This window comes from Lithobates pipiens, unplaced genomic scaffold, assembly GCF_037356315.1.
Source record: "Lithobates pipiens isolate NorthernLeopardFrog02 unplaced genomic scaffold, aLitPip1_a1.2 Scaffold_35, whole genome shotgun sequence".
Lineage (NCBI taxonomy): Eukaryota > Metazoa > Chordata > Amphibia > Anura > Ranidae > Lithobates > Lithobates pipiens.
In genome coordinates, this window is record NW_027507811.1 from 19,140,891 (window position 1) to 19,160,383 (window position 19,493).

The 19,493-nt window shown below is 45.3% G+C and overlaps 2 protein-coding genes across 2 annotated transcripts in view; both read right to left on the reverse strand.

Annotated features, from left to right (window-relative positions):
• The window catches only part of LOC143955186 (uncharacterized), a 141,960-nt gene extending 141,602 nt beyond the window's left edge, over positions 1–358 (reverse strand). The window contains 1 exon segment of the mRNA XM_077465277.1: positions 271–358. The gene's annotated coding sequence lies outside the window, so the exon portion shown is untranslated.
• Positions 359–6,441: 6,083 nt separating this feature from the next.
• Positions 6,442–19,493, reverse strand: part of LOC143955187 (uncharacterized) — a 33,814-nt gene continuing 20,762 nt past the window's right edge. Inside the window, 2 exon segments of the mRNA XM_077465278.1 lie at positions 6,442–8,371; positions 11,812–11,953. Coding sequence (XP_077321404.1) covers positions 6,723–8,371; positions 11,812–11,953 — 1,791 coding nt within the window. The 3' untranslated portion in view covers positions 6,442–6,722.

Genomic DNA, 19,493 nt, shown 5'->3' on the forward strand with positions numbered 1-19,493 from the left:
ACAGTTGGATAAATGTCTCTATATTTAGGATGTATCTGGTCTATAAACCAGAGGCTCTGGATGGACAGTTGGATAAATGTCTCTATATTTAGGATGTATCTGGTCTATAAACCAGAGGCTCTGGATAGACAGTTGGATATGTAACTGTGTACATATTATAATATTGTAGAAGCATCTGCTGAATCTGAAGGACATCTCAGTGACTATGGAGGAAGAGGACGGACATGACGAGGGGTTTACTGGATATAAACGTAAAACAATTCTTATTACCTCCTCTGCTGCTGGGTGATGGAATATCTCCCTGCATTTCCAGCAAATGTTGCTCTCTCTAGGAACTTCCTGTCTGCAGATGACATCACTTCCTGTCTGTATCCTCCATCACTTCCTGTCTGTACCTTTTATCACTTCCTGTCTCTGCGTTCCATTGATAGTTTATGAGTTTACCACCTTGTGGATAAAATACAAACTGCAGGCCAGTGTTTTTTTTGTTTGTTTTTTATCCATACATTTTTTATTTTATGAAAAGAGAACATAGCAATTAAGATTGTTGCAAATGGTACATATCATTGTAATAAAAAACATTGTAAAGGCATATAAAATTGGCTTCGTTCAAATTTTGATGGCCCAATTCAGCCTAGTGTTTTTAAATACTTTATAGCCGACGTCCGCAGAAGATCTATACTTGGTTCTCCAAGATCTTTGGAACAACCTACCTGCCGAGTTTCTTCAAAAACTCTGTACAAGTCTACCTAGAAGACTGATGGTGGTCTGAAGGCAAAGGGCGGTCACACCAAATATGGATTGGATTTGGATTTCTCTTCTGTTCATTTACTTTCTATTTTGTTCATTGATAAAAAATAAATTATTAATACTTCTATTTCTGAAAGCATTTCCAGAACTGCCTATACATTCTGCACATTACTACATATGTATAGTGAGCAGCATTGTGTATGTTTTTTTTTTATTGAATTTCCTAGTGTTTATATGATCATTAAAAAAAAATATATATATATATAGTTGTTTTTTTCATAATAAATTGTAATGCATGAGACCTGTAAAAGTCATGTGGTTTATCCAGAGTTGCGTATTTCAAGCTTCAGGATGGAATTTGTTCATTAGCTCAATGGCGCCAGGCCTTTGTACCCAAGCATGACATACAGATTACAACAAGCATGGAAAGGCTGGTTGGAACCCTCATAATGAGCACAGGAGGTGTGCAGAGTTGGGAATGTTATGGGGAACTGGTGGGAACCCTCATAATGGGCACAGGAGGTGTGCAGAGTTGGGAATGCCCTGGGGAACTGGTGGGAACCCACATGATGGGCACAGGAGGTGTGCAGAATTGGGAATGCCCTGGGGAACTGGTGGGAACCCTCATAATGGGCACAGGAGGTGTGCAGAGTTGGGAACGCCCTGGAGGACTGGTGAGAATCCTCCTAATGGACACAGGAGGTCTGCAGAGTTGACAGGTGACTTGCATTATGACAGGGACCCTTCATAGTTGGCACAGGATGTATGCAGAGCCAGGATGCAGGGATGTACAGGGATGGTGGGATAGGGTAACCAGATGCCCCCAATTTCAAGAGGCTGACACCAGCTAAAATGTGTCCCCAATATTGTGCCTTTTTAAAAAACAGCATCAACAATTCGGGCTGTGTGTAAATTTACCTAGGAACTATTGCTGTTCTCTCATTGTTTTTTGGAGAAGGAAGGGAGGGGAGGGGTGCGTGCATTACCAGCCAGCTGCTCCCAGCCAACACACCAGTCCCAGTGTCACCGGACCAGTATAAGCCAACAACAGTGTTCCTGCTCACTGTCACACCAGTGCTAGTGTCTTTAGACCAGGGATATGCAATTAGCGGACCTCCAGCTGTTGCTAAACTACAAGTCCCATCATGCCTCTGCCTCTGGGTGTCATGCTTGTGGCTCTAAGTGTCTTGCTATGCCTCATGGGAATTTTAGTTCTGCAACAGCTGGAGGTCCACTAATTGCATATCCCTGCTTTAGACCATTGCAAGCCAGAGTTCATGATCACCACCACACCTGTACTTTGTTACAAGACCAGTGCAGCCAGTAACAGTGTTCCTGATTGCCCCCACACCAGTTTAAGCATCCCTAGACCAGTGCAACCAGCAACAGTGTTCTTGGTTACTGGCACACAAGCCCCAGTGTCACCAGACCAGGTCAGCCAGCAACAGTGTTCTTGAGTGCTGCCACTTCATAGCCAGTAGCCCAAATCAGTGCAGCCAACAGTGTTCCCGATCATGGCCACACAAGTCCCAGTGTCACCAGACAAATTTAAACCAGCAACAGTGTTCCTGATCGCCACCACACCAGCAGCCATCAACAGTGTATTTGAGTGCTGCCAAATCATAGCCAGTAGCCCAAATAAATGCAGTTAACAACAGTGTTCCTTATTGCCACCATACCAGTCCCATTGACATCAGACCAGTGAAGCCAGCAACAGTGTTCCTGATTGCTGCCACACCAGTCCCAGTGTTGCCAGACTAGTTTAAGCCAGCAACAGTTCCTGATCACTGCCACACCAGTCCCAGTGTCACCAGGCCAGTGCAGCCAGCAAGACTGCCCTTAAAGGCAGCAAAACCAGTTCCAATGTTATCAGACCAGTTTAAGTCAATAACAGTGTTCTTGGTCTCTATCCATGCCAGTGCCAGTGTTGCCAAACCAGTGTAAGCCAGCAATAGTGTTCCTGGTCACTGCTACACCAGTGACAATGTTCCAGGACGAGTGCAGTCAGCAACACTGCTCCTGATCACCGCCAGACTCGTGCAGTGTTGCATCTGCCTGTATTGACCCTGGATTGTTTATTGACCACATTTTTGCCTGCTGCCTGGATCGATCCTTTGCCTGTTTGCTTAGCACATCTCTGCCTGGCGCCTGAACCATTTGCAGCTCCCACTGATTAAGTTCCTGAGACACCAATCCCAAACATTCCCGGTCAACGCATGCACAGTGCGGTCACGAGAAATCCGGCATCTACTGCGCATGCATCGGATTCCCGCTTGAAGCATGCACAGTGCAGTCTGGCAAAAGCCGGCATCTACTGCGCATGCGTCAAATTCCCGTCCGGCCCGAGAAATCCGGTATCTACTGCGCATGTGTCGGATTCCCGCTCGACGCATTTGCATTGTGGTATGGCAAAATCCGGCATCTACTGTGCATGCGTCGGACGGGAATCCGATGCATGTGCAGTGCTTCCTGGGAAAATGTGACATCTACTACGCATGCGTCATATTCCCGTCTGACGCATGCGCAGTGCGGTCTGGAAAAATCTGAGTACCCTGTTTTCTTTATTCATGTAGTGAGGTTTGCCCAGCCCTGGGATCGGCCTTATCAGGACTCCTCCCGGACGGCTGCTGGAAATCAGAACTAAACAAAGAGAGATATGAAATGTGATGTACTGAGATGAGTCTTCTATACTGGGATGTGAGTCTTCTATACTGGGATGTGAGTCTTCTATAATGGGATGAGTTTTATATACTGGAATGTGAGTCTTCTAGGATGGAGATATTTATCTTCTCATTTCCATTTCCACACAGGGCTTTGTAAGTCCTTGTACACATGATTGGAGATTCCGACAACCAAATCCATCGGATTTTGTCCGTCCGATTTTGTCCGACGGATTTTGTCCGAAACTGTTATATAAACACGGTCGGTCGAAGTTGTCGGAAAATCCGATCGTTCAGAACGTGATGACTTTATTTCGTTACAACGGGACTACCATCAGGCTAGTAGCCAATAGCTTTGATGTAGGAATTTGATCTGAGCATGCGTGGCACATTGTCCGATCGGAATTCTCTACACATGATCGGAGTATGTCCGATCGGAGCATTTTGTCGGAAAATATTTCCGGTACCAGCGCAGTATTAGCCTTTTTTCTATTAAGCTCTGAAACCCCTGCGTGACCGTGCATAGCCTCTCTATAGTCTCACAAGTCCCCAAGGGTAAGTTTCCCTTCATCACCAAAAACACAAAACCATCTGTAAGGCTCTCCCACAGAAATCCAGGGCCGCCAAAGTCATATCCCTCCTGCTCAGTGTGCCATTGCAGAGCCTGATATAGATTGTCCAACTCTATCTCTTGCTGGACCAGCCTGTCCAACTCAGTCACTCAGTGCTCCTGGGGTTGCTCTCCCAGGAATGGCATCCGCAACTGCCATTGGTCACCTGCCCTGGTGTGTACCAGTGACCTAGAGGGCTCCAAGCCAGATCTGCACCCGAATCCACTGCCGGATCTCCAGGTATTGATCCGCAGACACAGTTCTGGGGATTACGGAAAGGACTCTCTGCAGCAGCCCCTGCACCTCTGATGCCAGGTCCATATCTCCACTTGGCCGACAAAAGTCTGCTATCCTGGTCTTGGATCCCGGTGGTGGTTTGGACGCGTTCGCAGCCAGGAAGCACAATCCCACCTGTTGCCACCAATGTTACGGACCCTGTCCTCAACAGGATTATATCAACCATATATGCTTCCTTTGTCCGGTACCAGCATGATCCAAGACCCCTTAGCCCACCCAGTCAATTGTCAAGCCATTAATATAGGATGGAAAACATAAGGCTGTTTATTCAAACACAGGCACAAAGAGCTATACACTCAGAGGACAACCCCCCCCCCCCCCTTCTTTGCATAATGACACAGGGTGGGGTAAACGTTACCTCCTCCAGTAACATGAGACACACACGTGTATTCAACTTCTCATCAGTAGACCGTCCTATCAGCAGGGAGAGCTGTTGGAGGAATTCCCCCCTCCCTCCAACCTGCCTCTAATAGCTGAAAGGTGTTTCATTAACACATAAGCCAATCCCCATAAGCATATACTGTACATCCCATAATAGGTTGCTCCCAAGGCAGACAGAGACAATAGGACAATGGGATACAGCCTTACCTCAAACGATCTAATAAAGAGTATATAACAGTTTATGAGACCAAGCTTATACAATATTCCAGCAGTTGGAAAGGTGGAAATGATCTTCATATTTTCTTGAGGGATATTGTTCAGAAATATTACTGTACAAAGTGAAAGAGACCCTTCATTATTGCAACACAAACCAAACATATAGGACCCTGGATAACAAGGGTAAAAGGAAATGCTGAGTCCATTGTGGTTGTATAATGACCTCAACTGGAGTTCTCAGTCACCCTGTGCCCCTAATAGACACAGGGTTACTTACGCATAGGAGGGGCCTGAGGAGCTGGACGAGTATCCAAAGCTGTCCAAAGGTAAGCTGGGTTCCACAAGCCCCCCACCCAAAGTGACTCCCATCACATGGGTGTTTTACTGTACTGGTGTTTCAGGGCCTCCAAACACAAGTTAGGTAGTAAAAAAAAATTAGATGCCTAATTTTTTCCTCTTGAAAGCTTGAAGGTACTCCTTGGATTTTGGGCCCCTCTATGCAACTAAATTCAATACAAAAGTGTAGCGCTAAAACCAGGCATGTTATAACATTCTTATGAAGAATAATATACACTCATATATAAAACATATGCATATGTGTATTAAACACTAATAATGTGAAATAAGAAAAAAAACAACCTAAAGAGATACAAAGTCTCTTATAAATCAAAACCACGTGTGTAGTGAAAATGACAGGTAAGTGAAAAATAACAGGTGAAAGTCCAAAAAAGAGTCTCTTGTATGTGATAATCCAGTCCACATATATGAAGAAAAATCACTGTCCACCTGCTTTACATGTAAAGGTCATGCAGACACCACGTGATATTCCCTTCACCAAACAAGGTGTGGGCTTACCAGATATACTGGATCCAAATGAATATACATTCGAAGGATCGCAAAAGCTTGTATAATTGTATGTAGATTTCTCAAGAATAAATTCTCCAAAGGAATTTCAAGTATAACCGTTCCGTTCGTGTACTGGGCAGTAGATTATCTCCAACCATATACACCAATTGAAATAGTTGAATGCATGTAAAGGGAAATAGGGACCAAATAGCGTAATTCCATTTTAAAAGGAAATTTAATAAAAAGTAATAAACTCACATGTATACAGTAGATCAAGCGCTTTTCAATAAAAACACGGCTGCAGTGGAGTTCCGACGCGTTTCGTCCTAGAAGACGTCATCTGGGGTCCCTCTATACAACTAGACTGCAAAAATATCTCAAAAAGTCCCAAAATCCCCCCCCCCCCATTTGCCCCTCATTTAAAGTGCCAAAATCCCCCCCCCCCCCATTTGCAATCCTCATTTAAAGTCCAAAAATCCCCCCCCCCCATTTGTCACACAGAAACAAATCCCCACCAGTGACCATAAATCCCCCAGCAGACAGCATTAGTAGACTCTCCAGCACATCCCTTGCTATTACATACATTTGGTGTTGGAGGTGCCAGAACGGCGTTCCGCCACGTTCCCACTGAGAATAAGCCCTGGTTCTTAGACTTAAAATAGTCACACAAGACTAAATAATACACATTGATTTTTATTTTATTTTTTATTTTATAAAATAAATGTAGCAGAATACATTTTGAAGAAAGATGATTTATTTGCAAAGTTTTATAACAGGAAACATTTTTTTGTCCCTTTACAGAGTAAACATGGTAAAAAAAGAAAGCTCTATCTGTGTTAAAGTAATTGTAGCGTTTTGCAGACCTCTTTAGGCCGGTCACGTGACAGCTACAGTGGGACCGACATCTCCCTCCGACGTCAGCCATGGAGGTTCCCGAAAAATAATATCGTTACCCAAGACATCATGGACATGACAAAGGTTGTGAGCGTGTGTGAGTTCTCTGGTGTGCAACAAGTGATTTTTTGCGACTGAAACATTTCCCGCACTCCAAACATGAATAAGGACGCTCACCTGTGTGAGTTCTCTGGTGTTTAACAAGTTCTCCTTTATCAATGAAGGATTTCCCACACTCTGAACATGAATATGGGCGCTCACCTGTGTGAGTTCTCTGGTGTAAAACAAGGTTTCCTTTATGAATGAAAGATTTCCCGCACTCTGAACATGAGTAAGGACGCTCGCCCGTGTGAATTCTCTGGTGTCTCTGCAGGCTAGTGTTCCGATTGAAGCATTTTCCACACTGAAGGCATGAAAAGGGACGCTCACCTGTGTGATTTCTCCAGTGTACAAGAAGGTCTGCTTTCTGAATGAAAAATTTCCTGCACTCTGAACATGAATATGGACGCTCACCAGTGTGAATTCTTTGGTGTAAAACGAGGTCTCTTTTTTCAATGAAAGATTTCCCGCACTCTGAACATAAATGAGGACGCTCATCCATGTGAATTTTCTGGTGTTTAACAAGGTTTCCTTTATCTGTGAAAGATTTCCCGCACTCTGGACATGAATAGGGATGCTCACCTGTGTGAACTCTCTGATGTCTAACAAGGTTTCCTTTAAAAGTGAAAGATTTCCTGCACTCTGAACATGAATAGGGACGCTCACTCGTGTGAATTCTCTGGTGGTTACGAAGATCTTTCTTCATTATAAAAGATTTCCCGCACTCTGGACACAAATATGGACGCTCACCCGTGTGAATTCTCTGGTGGTTACGAAGATCTTTATTCATAATAAAAGATTTCCCGCACTCTGAACATGAATAAGGACGCTCACCCGTGTGAATTTTCTGGTGTTTAACAAGGCTTCCTTTATCAATGAAAGATTTCCCGCACTCTTCACACAAATATGGACACTCACCCGTGTGAGTCTTCTGGTGTGTAACAAGGGAAGATTTCTGATTGAAACATGCCCCGCACTCTGAACAGGAATAGGGTCGCTCACCCGTGTGAGTTATTTGGTGTCTATTAAGTTTTCCTTTCTGACTGAAGCATTTCCCGCACTCTGAACATGAATACGGACGTTCACCTGTGTGAATTTTCTGATGAGTTAGAAGGTCTCCATTATGAATGAAGCATTTCCCGCACTCTGAGCATGAATATGGACGTTCACCTGTGTGAATTCTCTGGTGTTTTAGAAGGACTCCATTATGAATGAAACATTTCCCGCACTCTGAACATGAATAGGGACGCTCACCTGTGTGAATTTTCTTGTGCCTAACAAGTAACCATTTTTTTGCAAACAATTTCCCGCACTCTGAACATGACAATGGACTCTCTTCTGTGGGAACTCCTTCATGGCTTGAAGAAGATTCCTTGGGAATAGAAGGATCTATTGAAGTATCTGTACTGTGAGATCCTATAGTCTTGGTGTGTGATCCATCAGAAGATTCCTCAGGATTAGAGGGATCCATTGATCCCCCCAATTGGGAAGGTCTGGGATGTATATTTGGAGTAACGGGATTTCCTCCTGGAGAATATTGTACAATGTTATTATCTTCTGCTTTATAATCTGGAGATACGAGATGTTCCTCAGAGGTATTCCGGACATTGTGTCCACCTGTTGGGAAACAATTTACCATTAAATGTTATAACCTTCCATTCGGGAGTCATATATGTTGGTCCTTCACCAAATAATCTATAAGAGCTCCGGCATGGATTTGGGGGCAATTAGAAGAGAAAAATATGAATACAAACCAAGCGGAAGTGTCCAGAGCTCCAAACACAAAGTGCACAGTGCTATGTCTCTTCTGTTCTCGTGTGCAAAATTTTATTCCAGAGTCTAATAAAAATGTTCTCAGTGCTCCACACCACCCGCTATCCTCCACCTTCACATCGGAGAACTCACCGGAATTCTATGACCTCTCTTACCAATGGGTCATTAAGCCCTTGTATCCCCCAAGGGGAAGATCATCCAGGACCACCACCTCTATACTACATCTCCAGTTATCTCATACCATACCTGCCGATATCTTCTCACCTCAGATCCATCCCAGACTCTGAAACATCAACAAAGATGGCAGCTCTGTAAGGTGACCGAAAGAGGAGGAGCTGCACCACTGTCAATGATAAGGTCGAGAAGGTGGTCCTGGATGATCGTTCCCTTGATGGATACAAGCTCTTAATGACCCATTGGTAACCAAAGAGTCATGGGATTACGGTCAGTTCTACGATGTGAAGGTGGAGGATAGCGGGGGCTGTGGAGCACTGAGAACATTTTTATTAATCTCTGGAAGAGAATTTTGCAGAAGAGACATAGAACTGTGCATGTTGTGTTTGGAGCACTGGACAGTTTATTTGTATATTGAACCGAACCGCTTTCAAGTTGGAAATTGAGCAAGGAGATAGACCTTCCTCCACCTCATTTCTGGAAAACATGATGACATAATGGAGATGGACCTTTCATATGGTGTACAGTATCTCCACCTCATTTGTTGGGAACATGATGTTATATTGAGGAATGGAGATGGACCTTTCATACGGTGTACAGTATCTCCTCCTCATTTGTTGGGAACATGATGTTATATTGAGGAATGGAGATGGACCTTTCATACGGTGTACAGTATCTCCTCCTCATTTGCTGGGAACATGACGTTATATTGAGGGATGGAGATGGACCTTTCATATGGTGTACAGTATCTCCTCCTCATTTGTTGGGAACATGACATTATATTGAGGAATGGAGATGGACCTTTCATATGGTGTACAGTATCTCCTCCTCATTTGTTGGGAACATTACGTTATATTGAGGAATGGAGATGGACCTTTCATATGGTGTACAGTATCTCCACCTCATTTGTTGGGAACATGACGTTATATTGAGGAATGGAGATGGACCTTTCATATGGTGTACAGTATCTCCTCCTCATTTGTTGGGAACATGACGTTATATTGAGGGATGGAGATGTACCTTTCATATGGTGTACAGTATCTGCTCCTCATTTGTTGGGAACATGACGTTATATTGAGGGATGGAGATGGACCTTTCATATGGTGTACAGTATCTGCTCCTCATTTGTTGGGAACATGACGTTATATTGAGGAATGGAGATGGACCTTTCATATGGTGTACAGTATCTTCTCCTCATTTGTTGGGAACATGACGTTATATTGAGGAACGGAGATGGACCTTTCATATGGTGTACAGTATCTCCTCCTCATTTGTTGGGAACATGACATTATATTGATGTAGCACCCTCTAGTGTCCAAGGGAAATATTGTAGGTACATTTTTCCTAGGACAGGTAAATTTCCAGGCTTGGCCGGTAGCCAAGCCTGGGTGTTTTTTTGTGATCTGGGCTGGGAGTGTCTCAGAGCAGTGCTGGGTGACTCAAAGGTGGCATCACTAGGACCTCCTATCTCTTTCTAGAATGCTCCAGTGTTTTCTAGAAAGACAGGCTGGAGGGGAGGTATAGCCACCTGGGGTGTTCTGGATTGGCAGGAGGCAGGCCATATTAAATACCCAGGGTCAGCCCAGCAGGGAAGGAGTTGCTTGGGTGGAAGAATGGAGATGGATTGTTAGGCTGTCGGGGTCCTTTAAGTCTCGGGGGGGGGGGTGGGACTTGGGCCTGGGCTCAGGTGTGGAGGGGGTCCTCCAAGAATACGTGGAGGTGTTCCGGACAGGAGGCACATGAGGGGCAAGAGAGGACAGTGGGAGAAAACTGCGGGCAAGTCTCCAGGAGATCCACTGAGCAGCAGCCAGGAGGGCCGGTGAGTGTTACACAATCGGAATGACTGGGAGGCACGCCTAAGAGAACGGATGTGGAGTGGTCTGGGATGGGTGCAGAGCCAGACAGGAGAACTGTGGTGGCATGGCCAGTGAAAATGGGCACCTGCAGCCAGGAGGGCTGGCAGTGCCTGAAGAGGTGGTACTGGCAGCAGTAGCGACAGGGACAGCTAGCACTGGGACTTTTCTACGCTATAGGGGTGCCTGCAAAGGGTATCTGCTTAGGTCCTCTCTGAGCCAGTGTCAGGCCTACCAAATCAGTGCTAGCTGTTCTGCAATGAGAAAGAGAGGATGCGATGCACAGAAGGAGTATGGAGTGATACCCAGAAGAAAGGAAGTGATGTGCAGGAGGAGAAATGGAGTGGTGTATACACAGGATGTATATAAAGTTCCAACTGTTGAAGTTTTGATTCCATGGACATCTCATAAGTCCCCATCCCTATCCAAGTTCATTCTCCCTCAATAAAATAACAAAAACAAAGAGCAATGACTGCTTTCATGTCTCTGGATGAATGACAGGTGTGTGCCTGGCTGGGGCAGGGTGACAAAAGGACCACATACTCAGCAGCTGATACGGGGGGGTAACATTGAGAAATGGAGATTGACCTTTCATATGGTGTACAGTATCTCCACCTCATTTGTTGGGCACAATACACATAATACAGTGGGTGGTGGGGTGGGTACATCGATGATGCTCTTGCTGTTGACAGTTAAAGCGGTTCTGCACCTAAAATAAAAATATTAAAAGCCAGCAGCTACTAATATTGCAGCTGCTGACTTTTAATAAAATCACACTTACCTGTCCCAGGGTCCAGCAATGTTGGTGGCAGATGCGGCAGACGTCTCGCTGCTGCCCCCGCCGCCATCCTCTGTCAGGGAATCAGGAAGTGAAGCATTACAGCTTCACTGCCCGGTTCCCTACTGCGCATGCGCGAGTTGCGCTGCGCGTCTCTTATGGTCCCCCGCTGTGTCTCTGGGAACTGTGTGTTTCCCAGAACACAATGGGGGGGGGGGGGCGTCTGCGGGGGTCTGCCCGGAAGTGGGTGCTGATACCTGGATTATCCAGGTAACTGCACCCCCCTCCCCCCTGAAAGGTGCCGATTGTGGCACCGGAGGGGGGGAGGGATCAGATTAGCGGAACTTCCCCTTTAGGGTGAAGAACCGCTTTAAGGTTTCTCAGTATTTACTTTGCAGAAGGATGCGTTTATCAGATGATGGGGGATCTAGGTGGAGCCTCCGTACTGCTCTCTCCTTTACAATAAAGTCTCCTCTTACCCGGTGATGTGAGGGGCGGCTGATTGTCCATCATGACGTCCTTGTAGAGATCCTTGTGTCCTTCTAAATACTCCCACTCCTCCATGGAGAAATAGACAGTGACATCCTGACACCTTATAGGAACCTGACACACACAATGATACAGTCACCATCCAGACACATCCCTTGTCTGTTACTGGATAATGTCCCAGAATTCCCAGAATCCTCCTCACCTCTCCTGTCAGCAGCTCAGTGATCTTCTTGGTGACTTCTAGAACCTTCTTGGCACTGGTTACCTCTGTTGTCAGGCAGTGAGGTGGAGGCACTGTGATGGACGATGTCCTGTGAAGACAGCTGCTGGGTGTTAATGGTTCACCAGATATTTTTCTCACAACTTTATAATCCTGTGTAAAGAGAGAAAGTAACAAATATCACTACAGACCTCCCAGAATCCTCCTCACCACTCCGGTCAGGTCTGTGTTTTATTCATAGAGATGAGAATGATGTCATGTGACCTCCCAGAATCCTCCTCACCTCTCCGATCAGCAGGTAGATGATCTCCAGGGTGAGGTCCAATATCCTTTCAGTCATGTGATTTTGGCCAATCTCCATCTTCATTGATGTGGTCATGTGATCTATACAGGACCCTCCTCTCTGTAGACAGAAAGTAAACTGAGAATTATCTGGATGTACTGGGGTGAATAATGTCTGCACAGAGTTCCTCCATAGTTCTGATCATCGTAAATTCCCTTTAAATAACAACTAATACCAAAATATTTCATTTTAGGCTTATAATGACTGGGGAAGAGTTAGGACTTCTTACTTTCACTTCCTGTCCAGTATTTATCAAAGTCTTTAAACCAGAGGCTCTGGATGGACAGTTGGATAAATGGTTCTATATTTAGGATGTATCCGGTCTATAAACCAGAGGCTCTGGATGGACAGTTGCATAAATGGTTCTATATTTAGGATGTATCCGGTCTATAAACCAGAGGCTCTGGATGGACCGTTGGATAAATGGCTCTATATTTAGGATGTATCCGGTCTGTAAACCAGAGGCTCTGGATGGACAGTTGGATAAATGGTTCTATATTTAGGATGTATCCGGTCTATAAACCAGAGGCTCTGGATGGACAGTTGGATAAATGGCTCTATATTTAGGATGTATCCGGTCTATAAACCAGAGGCTCTGGATGGACAGTTGGATAAATGGCTCTATATTTAGGATGTATCCGGTCTATAAACCAGAGGCTCTGGATGGACAGTTGGATAAATGGTTCTATATTTAGGATGTATCTGGTCTATAAACCAGAGGCTCTGGATGGACAGTTGGATAAATGGCTCTATATTTAGGATGTATCCGGTCTATAAACCAGAGGCTCTGGATGGACAGTTGGATAAATGGCTCTATATTTAGGATGTATCTGGACTATAAACCAGAGGCTCTGGATGGACAGTTGGATCAATTGTTTTGAAATTAAACAGTATTAATTTTCAACAATAAAAAACAAGAAGGTACGAAACAATATACATGACAAAAGCCAATAAAGGCCCACTGACATTGCAATCACTTTAAAAACTGGAATAAAACTTGTAGATCCTGTAGATAGAGATAATACACAATAATGTCAGGTCTAATGATCACAACCACAGCAGCAGTAATACTACAACATTACAACTGTCTAATGGCGTGGAGCCGAGTGTGAAAAAGCACTGAAAAGAGCACAACGGCAAAAAACAAGAAAATACAATAGAACAAGATAAAGATAGAAAGAAAAAAAGAGAGAAAATAGTAAAGAGCAACCACCCACACCAGGACCCCTCCAAAGACCAAAGTCACCGTCTGCACAGGGCGTCAGCCAATTTAGGGAGATTTCAGGTTGAAGGGGATTCTAACAGATCCCACAGTTCCCAAACCTGATTATGGGCATCAAGAGTATTATTCAGTGAAGCGGTCAGGTTTTCCATCCGTTTCACATCTTGGATCCTGGAGTGCAAATCAGTCAGAGAAGGAGGCTCCCATTTCTTCCACTCAAGGGCAACCAAGCATTGTGAAGCAGTTCATTTTTGCGCATGGAGTTTTCTAGCCAGTTTAGAGAAAGAGGGGTGGTGGAAGGTAAAAAAAGAAGCTTTTAGTATTGAAAGGCACCCAGGAGCCAAAGATGGAATGGAGTAAGGAGTGGACCATATGCCAGTAGGGGGGTGATTAGAAGACGTCCAGAAAATAAGATATAACCCTTTCATGACTAAGCCTATTTTTGGAATTTGGTGTTTACAAGTTAAAATCCATATCTTTTGCTAGAAAATTACTTGGAACCCCCAAACATTATATATATTTTTTTAGCAGAGACTCTAGAGAATAAAACGGCGATTGTTGCAATATTTTATGTCACGCGGTATTTGCGCAGCAGTGTTTTAAATGCAATTTTTTGGGAAAAGGGACACTTTCATGAATTAAAAAAAAAAAAACGAAACAGTAAAATTAGCCCAATTTTTTTGCATACTGTGAAAGATAATGTTTCGCCGAGTAAATAGATACCAAACATGTCACACTTTATAATTGCACGCACTCGTGGATTGACGACAAAGTACGGTACCTAAAAATCTCAATAGGCGAAGCTTTAATTTTTTTTTTTACGGTTACCAGGTTAGCGTTGCAGAGGAGGTCTAGTGCTAGAATTATTGCTCTCGCTCTGACGATCGCGGCGATACCTCACATGTGGGATTTGAACACCATTTACATATGCGGGCGCAACTTCCGTATGCGTTTTCTTTGCTTTGCGAGCTCGCAGGGACGGCGGGCGCTTTAAAAAAATGTTTTTTATTTATTTTTTTATTTTATTTATTTGAAAATTAATAAATTGTTTTAAAAAAATAAATAAAAATTTGATCACTTTTATTGCTGTCACAAGGAATGTAAACATCCCTTGTGACAGTAATAGGTGGTGACAGGTACTCTTTATGGAGGGATCGGGGGTCTAAAAGACCCCCCACCCCTCCTTTACACTTCAATGTATTCAGATCGGCGAAAACGGCGATTCTGAATACCGTATATATTTTAAAAACCGGCGCCATTGGCAGCCGAGTAAACGGGAAGTGACGTCACGACGTCGCTTCCGTGTTTACGATTAGGATACTGGAACGAAGCCGATTACGGCTTCGTTCCAGTTCCTCTCTGGCAGCCGGAGGCGCCGGATCTTGAATTGGTGCTTCCGATCGAGCGGGAGCACCGGTAACAGCGGCGGGTTGGTGGCAGGAAGGGGGGACGCCCCCTCCCGCTCCTCCGGCATAACAGCTGAGCGGCTTTTAGTTGCTTTGGTTGTTATGGCTGGAAAGCCAATCGCCCGCTGAAAAAAATGGTACCGGGATGATGCCTGCAGGTGCGGGCATCATCCCGATATACCCCCCAGAAGCCGAGTACGCACATCTGCGTACGCTCGGCGGGAAGGGGATAAAGTACCTACATCTACATTATTTAGCCAGCACCGGCAACTGGCAGAGGAATATATGGAATGGAGCAGCTCCGGAGTTTGATACCAATGACAGAGTATCTTATATTGGTTCTCTTTGTACAAGGTACAAATAGAGCTCTTGGAGGCCTGTGACCAAAAAAGTTGGCACGTTTTCAAGGGTAACTAAATTACGGATATAGGCCCGTTGAGGACCGGAAGGGGATAGGTCCATAATTAAAAGTTGGTAAGTACACAAGATCATAACCCTAGGGCCGGAATCCTCAAACTACGGCCCTCTAGCTGTTGCAGAACTACACATCCCATGAGGTATTGTAAAACTCTGACATTCACAGACATGACTAGGCATGGTGGGAATTGTACTTCCCGAACAATTGGAGGGCCCCTAGTTTGAAGACCCCTGCCCTAGGGGGTGAGCCCTCCAAGCAGGCTTTCTCGAATTTCATCAGAGGGGAGAACTGGAGGTTTGTTACTAAGAACTGCGCAAAATGTCAAATTTGTAAGTAACCATAAAAGGCCTGTCTAGGCAGGTTATAAGCTTCCTACTAATCTTGAAAGGCACACAACGTTCTGGTTCTAGGATCCACCAGATAAATGGTTTCATATTTAGGATGTATCTGGTCTATAAAAAAGAAGCTCTGGATGGACAGTTGGATACATTTTTCTATATTTAGGATGTATCTGATCTATAAACCAGAGGCTCCGGATGGACAGTTGGATTAATGGTTCCATATTTAGGATGTATCTGGTCTATAAACCAGAGGTTCTGGATGGACAGTTGGATAAATGGTTCTATATTTAGGATGTATCTGGTCTATAAACCAAAGGCTCTGGGTGGACAGTCGGATAAGTAACTGTGTACATATTATTGTCAAGAATTGGGAATTCTAAGGATATTGGGGCAGTTGCTGAGGCTGCTCCCTTGATATCCACACCCAAAAATATTTGTTGAGGGGACTATTGCGGTACTAAATAAATCATAAAAGACTTTGTTATAAAAAAATTACAAGTAATTTAATAAGGACAAAAAAATGAAATCCATCAAAACTTTCATATTGCTAAAATCATATACACCACAATTTAATAAACTACCGACGGGTAAGCCCGTAAGGTTTCTATTGAAGAGGGGTACAGAAACGTTTCCTCTACCGGTTTCGCGGCGAACCGCTTCTTCAGGAGGATAGTCTACAGAGTAAATAAAAATATTTGCAAATAATCAAATAGCAGCGGATCATATAATGACATAACAGAAGAGTTACAGTAATTTAAATAGCGAGGGGATCAGCTCACCCACAAAGGAGGAAGCAGTAGATCACAGGACCCATCGGTTTCCTTTCCTTATTATAATAATGTAGAAGCATCTACTGAATTTAAAGGACATCTCCATGACTATAGAGGAAGAGGACGGACATGACGAGGGTTACTGGATATAAATGTAAAACAATTCTCATTACCTCCTCTGCTGCCAAGTGGAGGAATAGCTCCCTCTATTTCCGGCAAACCTTGCTCTCTCTATGAACTTCCTGTCTGTGGATGACATCACTTCCTGTCTGCCTCTTCTATCGCTTCCTGTTTCCGCGTTCCACTGACAGTATGTGAATTCACTACCTTGTGGATAAAACACAAACTCCAGCTGATATTTTTAAATACTTTACAGCCGACATCCACAGAAGATCTGTGGATACTTAGTTCTTTTGTGCGTATGTTTTTTTTATTGAATTGTCTACATTTATGTGACCATTAAATAAATGTAGTTTTATCTAGTAATGTAAGTAGTTATTTACTAATGTATGGTACTTTTTTTAAAGTCCTGTGGCATATATATATATATATATATATATAGCATAGCACTGTTGCCAAACCAGTGTTAGCCAGCAATAGTATTCCTGGCCACTGCCACAGCAGTGACAATCTCACAAGATTAGTGCAGTCAGCAACACTGCTCCTGATCACCGCCAGACCAGTGCAGTGTTGCGCCCACCAGTACTGACCCTGGGCTGTTTACTGACCACATTTTTGCCTGCTGTCTGGATCGATCCTTTCCCTGTTTTCTTAGCACAATTCCAGCCACCCCCTGAAGAAAACTGCACTTCTGAATAGTGATGGACGAACTTCCGACGGGACGTTTCGCGAACGCGAAACGCGAACGGACACAAACGTTCGCGAAAACGACCGTTCGCCGCGGGCTCCATTGACTTCAATGGGAGGCGAATTTCGCAAACCTTTAGGTCGAATTTGCGGCCACGGGGTAATTATTAGGGGGTAGCACGTAGTCCCACCACCTGGACAATAGCATAATACATGTATGAGGTGAATTTGGGATCGATAACTACAAGCATTTTTTTTTTATTTGGGAAATTGTTCTGACAATTCAGGACTATGGAGCTAATGAAGGCAATGGAGGAGAGGGAAGGTCAGGGACCAGGGTAGGCAAACAAGAGGGTGCAGGAGATACAGAGCACTGACAGCAGCACCGTAATACAGAGCACTGACATCAGCACCGTGACATACAGCGCTGACAGCAGCTCCGTGACATACAGCGCTGACAGCAGCTCCGTGACATACAGCGCTGACAGCAGCTCCGTGACATACAGCGCTGACAGCAGCTCCGTGACATACAGCGCTGACAGCAGCTCCGTGACATACAGCGCTGACAGCAGCACCGTGACATACAGCGCTGACAGCAGCTCCGTGACATACAGCGCTGACAGCAGCTCCGTGACATACAGCGCTGACAGCAGCTCCGTGACATACAGCACTGACAGCAGCTCCGTGACATACAGCGCTGACAGCAGCTCCGTGACATACAGCGCTGACAGCAGCACCGTGACATACAGCGCTGACAGCAGCTCCGTGACATACAGCGCTGACAGCAGCTCCGTGACATACAGCGCTGACAGCAGCTCCGTGACATACAGCACTGACAGCAGCTCCGTGACATACAGCGCTGACAGCAGCTCCGTGACATACAGCGCTGACAGCAGCACCGTGACATACAGCGCTGACAGCAGCTCCGTGACATACAGCGCTGACAGCAGCTCCGTGACATACAGCGCTGACAGCAGCTCCGTGACATACAGCGCTGACAGCAGCTCCGTGACATACAGCGCTGACAGCAGCTCCGTGACATACAGCGCTGACAGCAGCTCCGTGACATACAGCGCTGACAGCAGCTCCGTGACATACAGCGCTGACAGCAGCTCCGTGACATACAGCGCTGACAGCAGCACCGTAAGCAGCCCCAGGAGGAAGTCAGCACAGCACAGGGATGGTGTGATCCCCTCATAATAAGAACCCCCAGGAGGAAGTCAGCACAGCACAGGGATGGTGGGAGCCCCTCATAATAAGAACCCCCAGGAGGAAGTCAGCACAGCACAGGGATGGTGGGAGCCCCTCATAATAAGAACACCCAGGAGGAAGTCAGCACAGCACAGGGATGGTGGGAACCCCTCATAATAAGCAGCCCCAGTAGAAATATGACACCGCTCAACCTCTTCAAAGAGGAGGGTAGGGGCATATAGTACGGTGTGCTTTTTTGGGTCAGGGAAGTGAGCCAAATGAATTAAGAAGGTCTGTGTGCTTGATTCCAAAAATTGTTTATAGACATATACATGGTCTACTGATCACATGTGTTGAATTCCTCCGAGATCCATGCCTCATTCATTTTTAGAAATGTGAGGTAGTTAACACTGTCGTGAGCTAGGCGAGTACGCTTATCGGTCACAATCCCCCCTGCTGCGCTGAACGTCCTTTCGGACAGGACACTGGATGAGGGGCAAGCCAACAGTTCGATTGCAAATTGGGCAAGCTCTGGCCAGAGGTCAAGCCTGCCCACCCAGTAGTCTAGGGGTTCATCACTCCTCAGAGCGTCCACATCGGCCGTTAACCCAATGTAGTCGGACACCTGACGGTCTAGGCGTTCCCTGATGCTGGATCCGGATGACACCTGTCGATGGGTCGGCTGAAAGAATGACCTCATATCCGAAGTCACCAACACATCTTCAAACCGGCCTCTTCTTGCAGGCGCTGTTGGATTGGTACCCGCAAATCCTTCTCTGGGAGTGGGAATTGCTCCTCTGCCAGCGCACGCAAAAGCAGAATGCAGCATTTCTCGAAGCAAGGCCTGGAAGTGCTGCATTCTGACAGCCCTCTGCGACGGCGGTAACATTTCCGCCATTTTGTGTTTGTACCGGGGATCTAAGTACGTTGCCACCCAGTACTGGTCCTTGACCC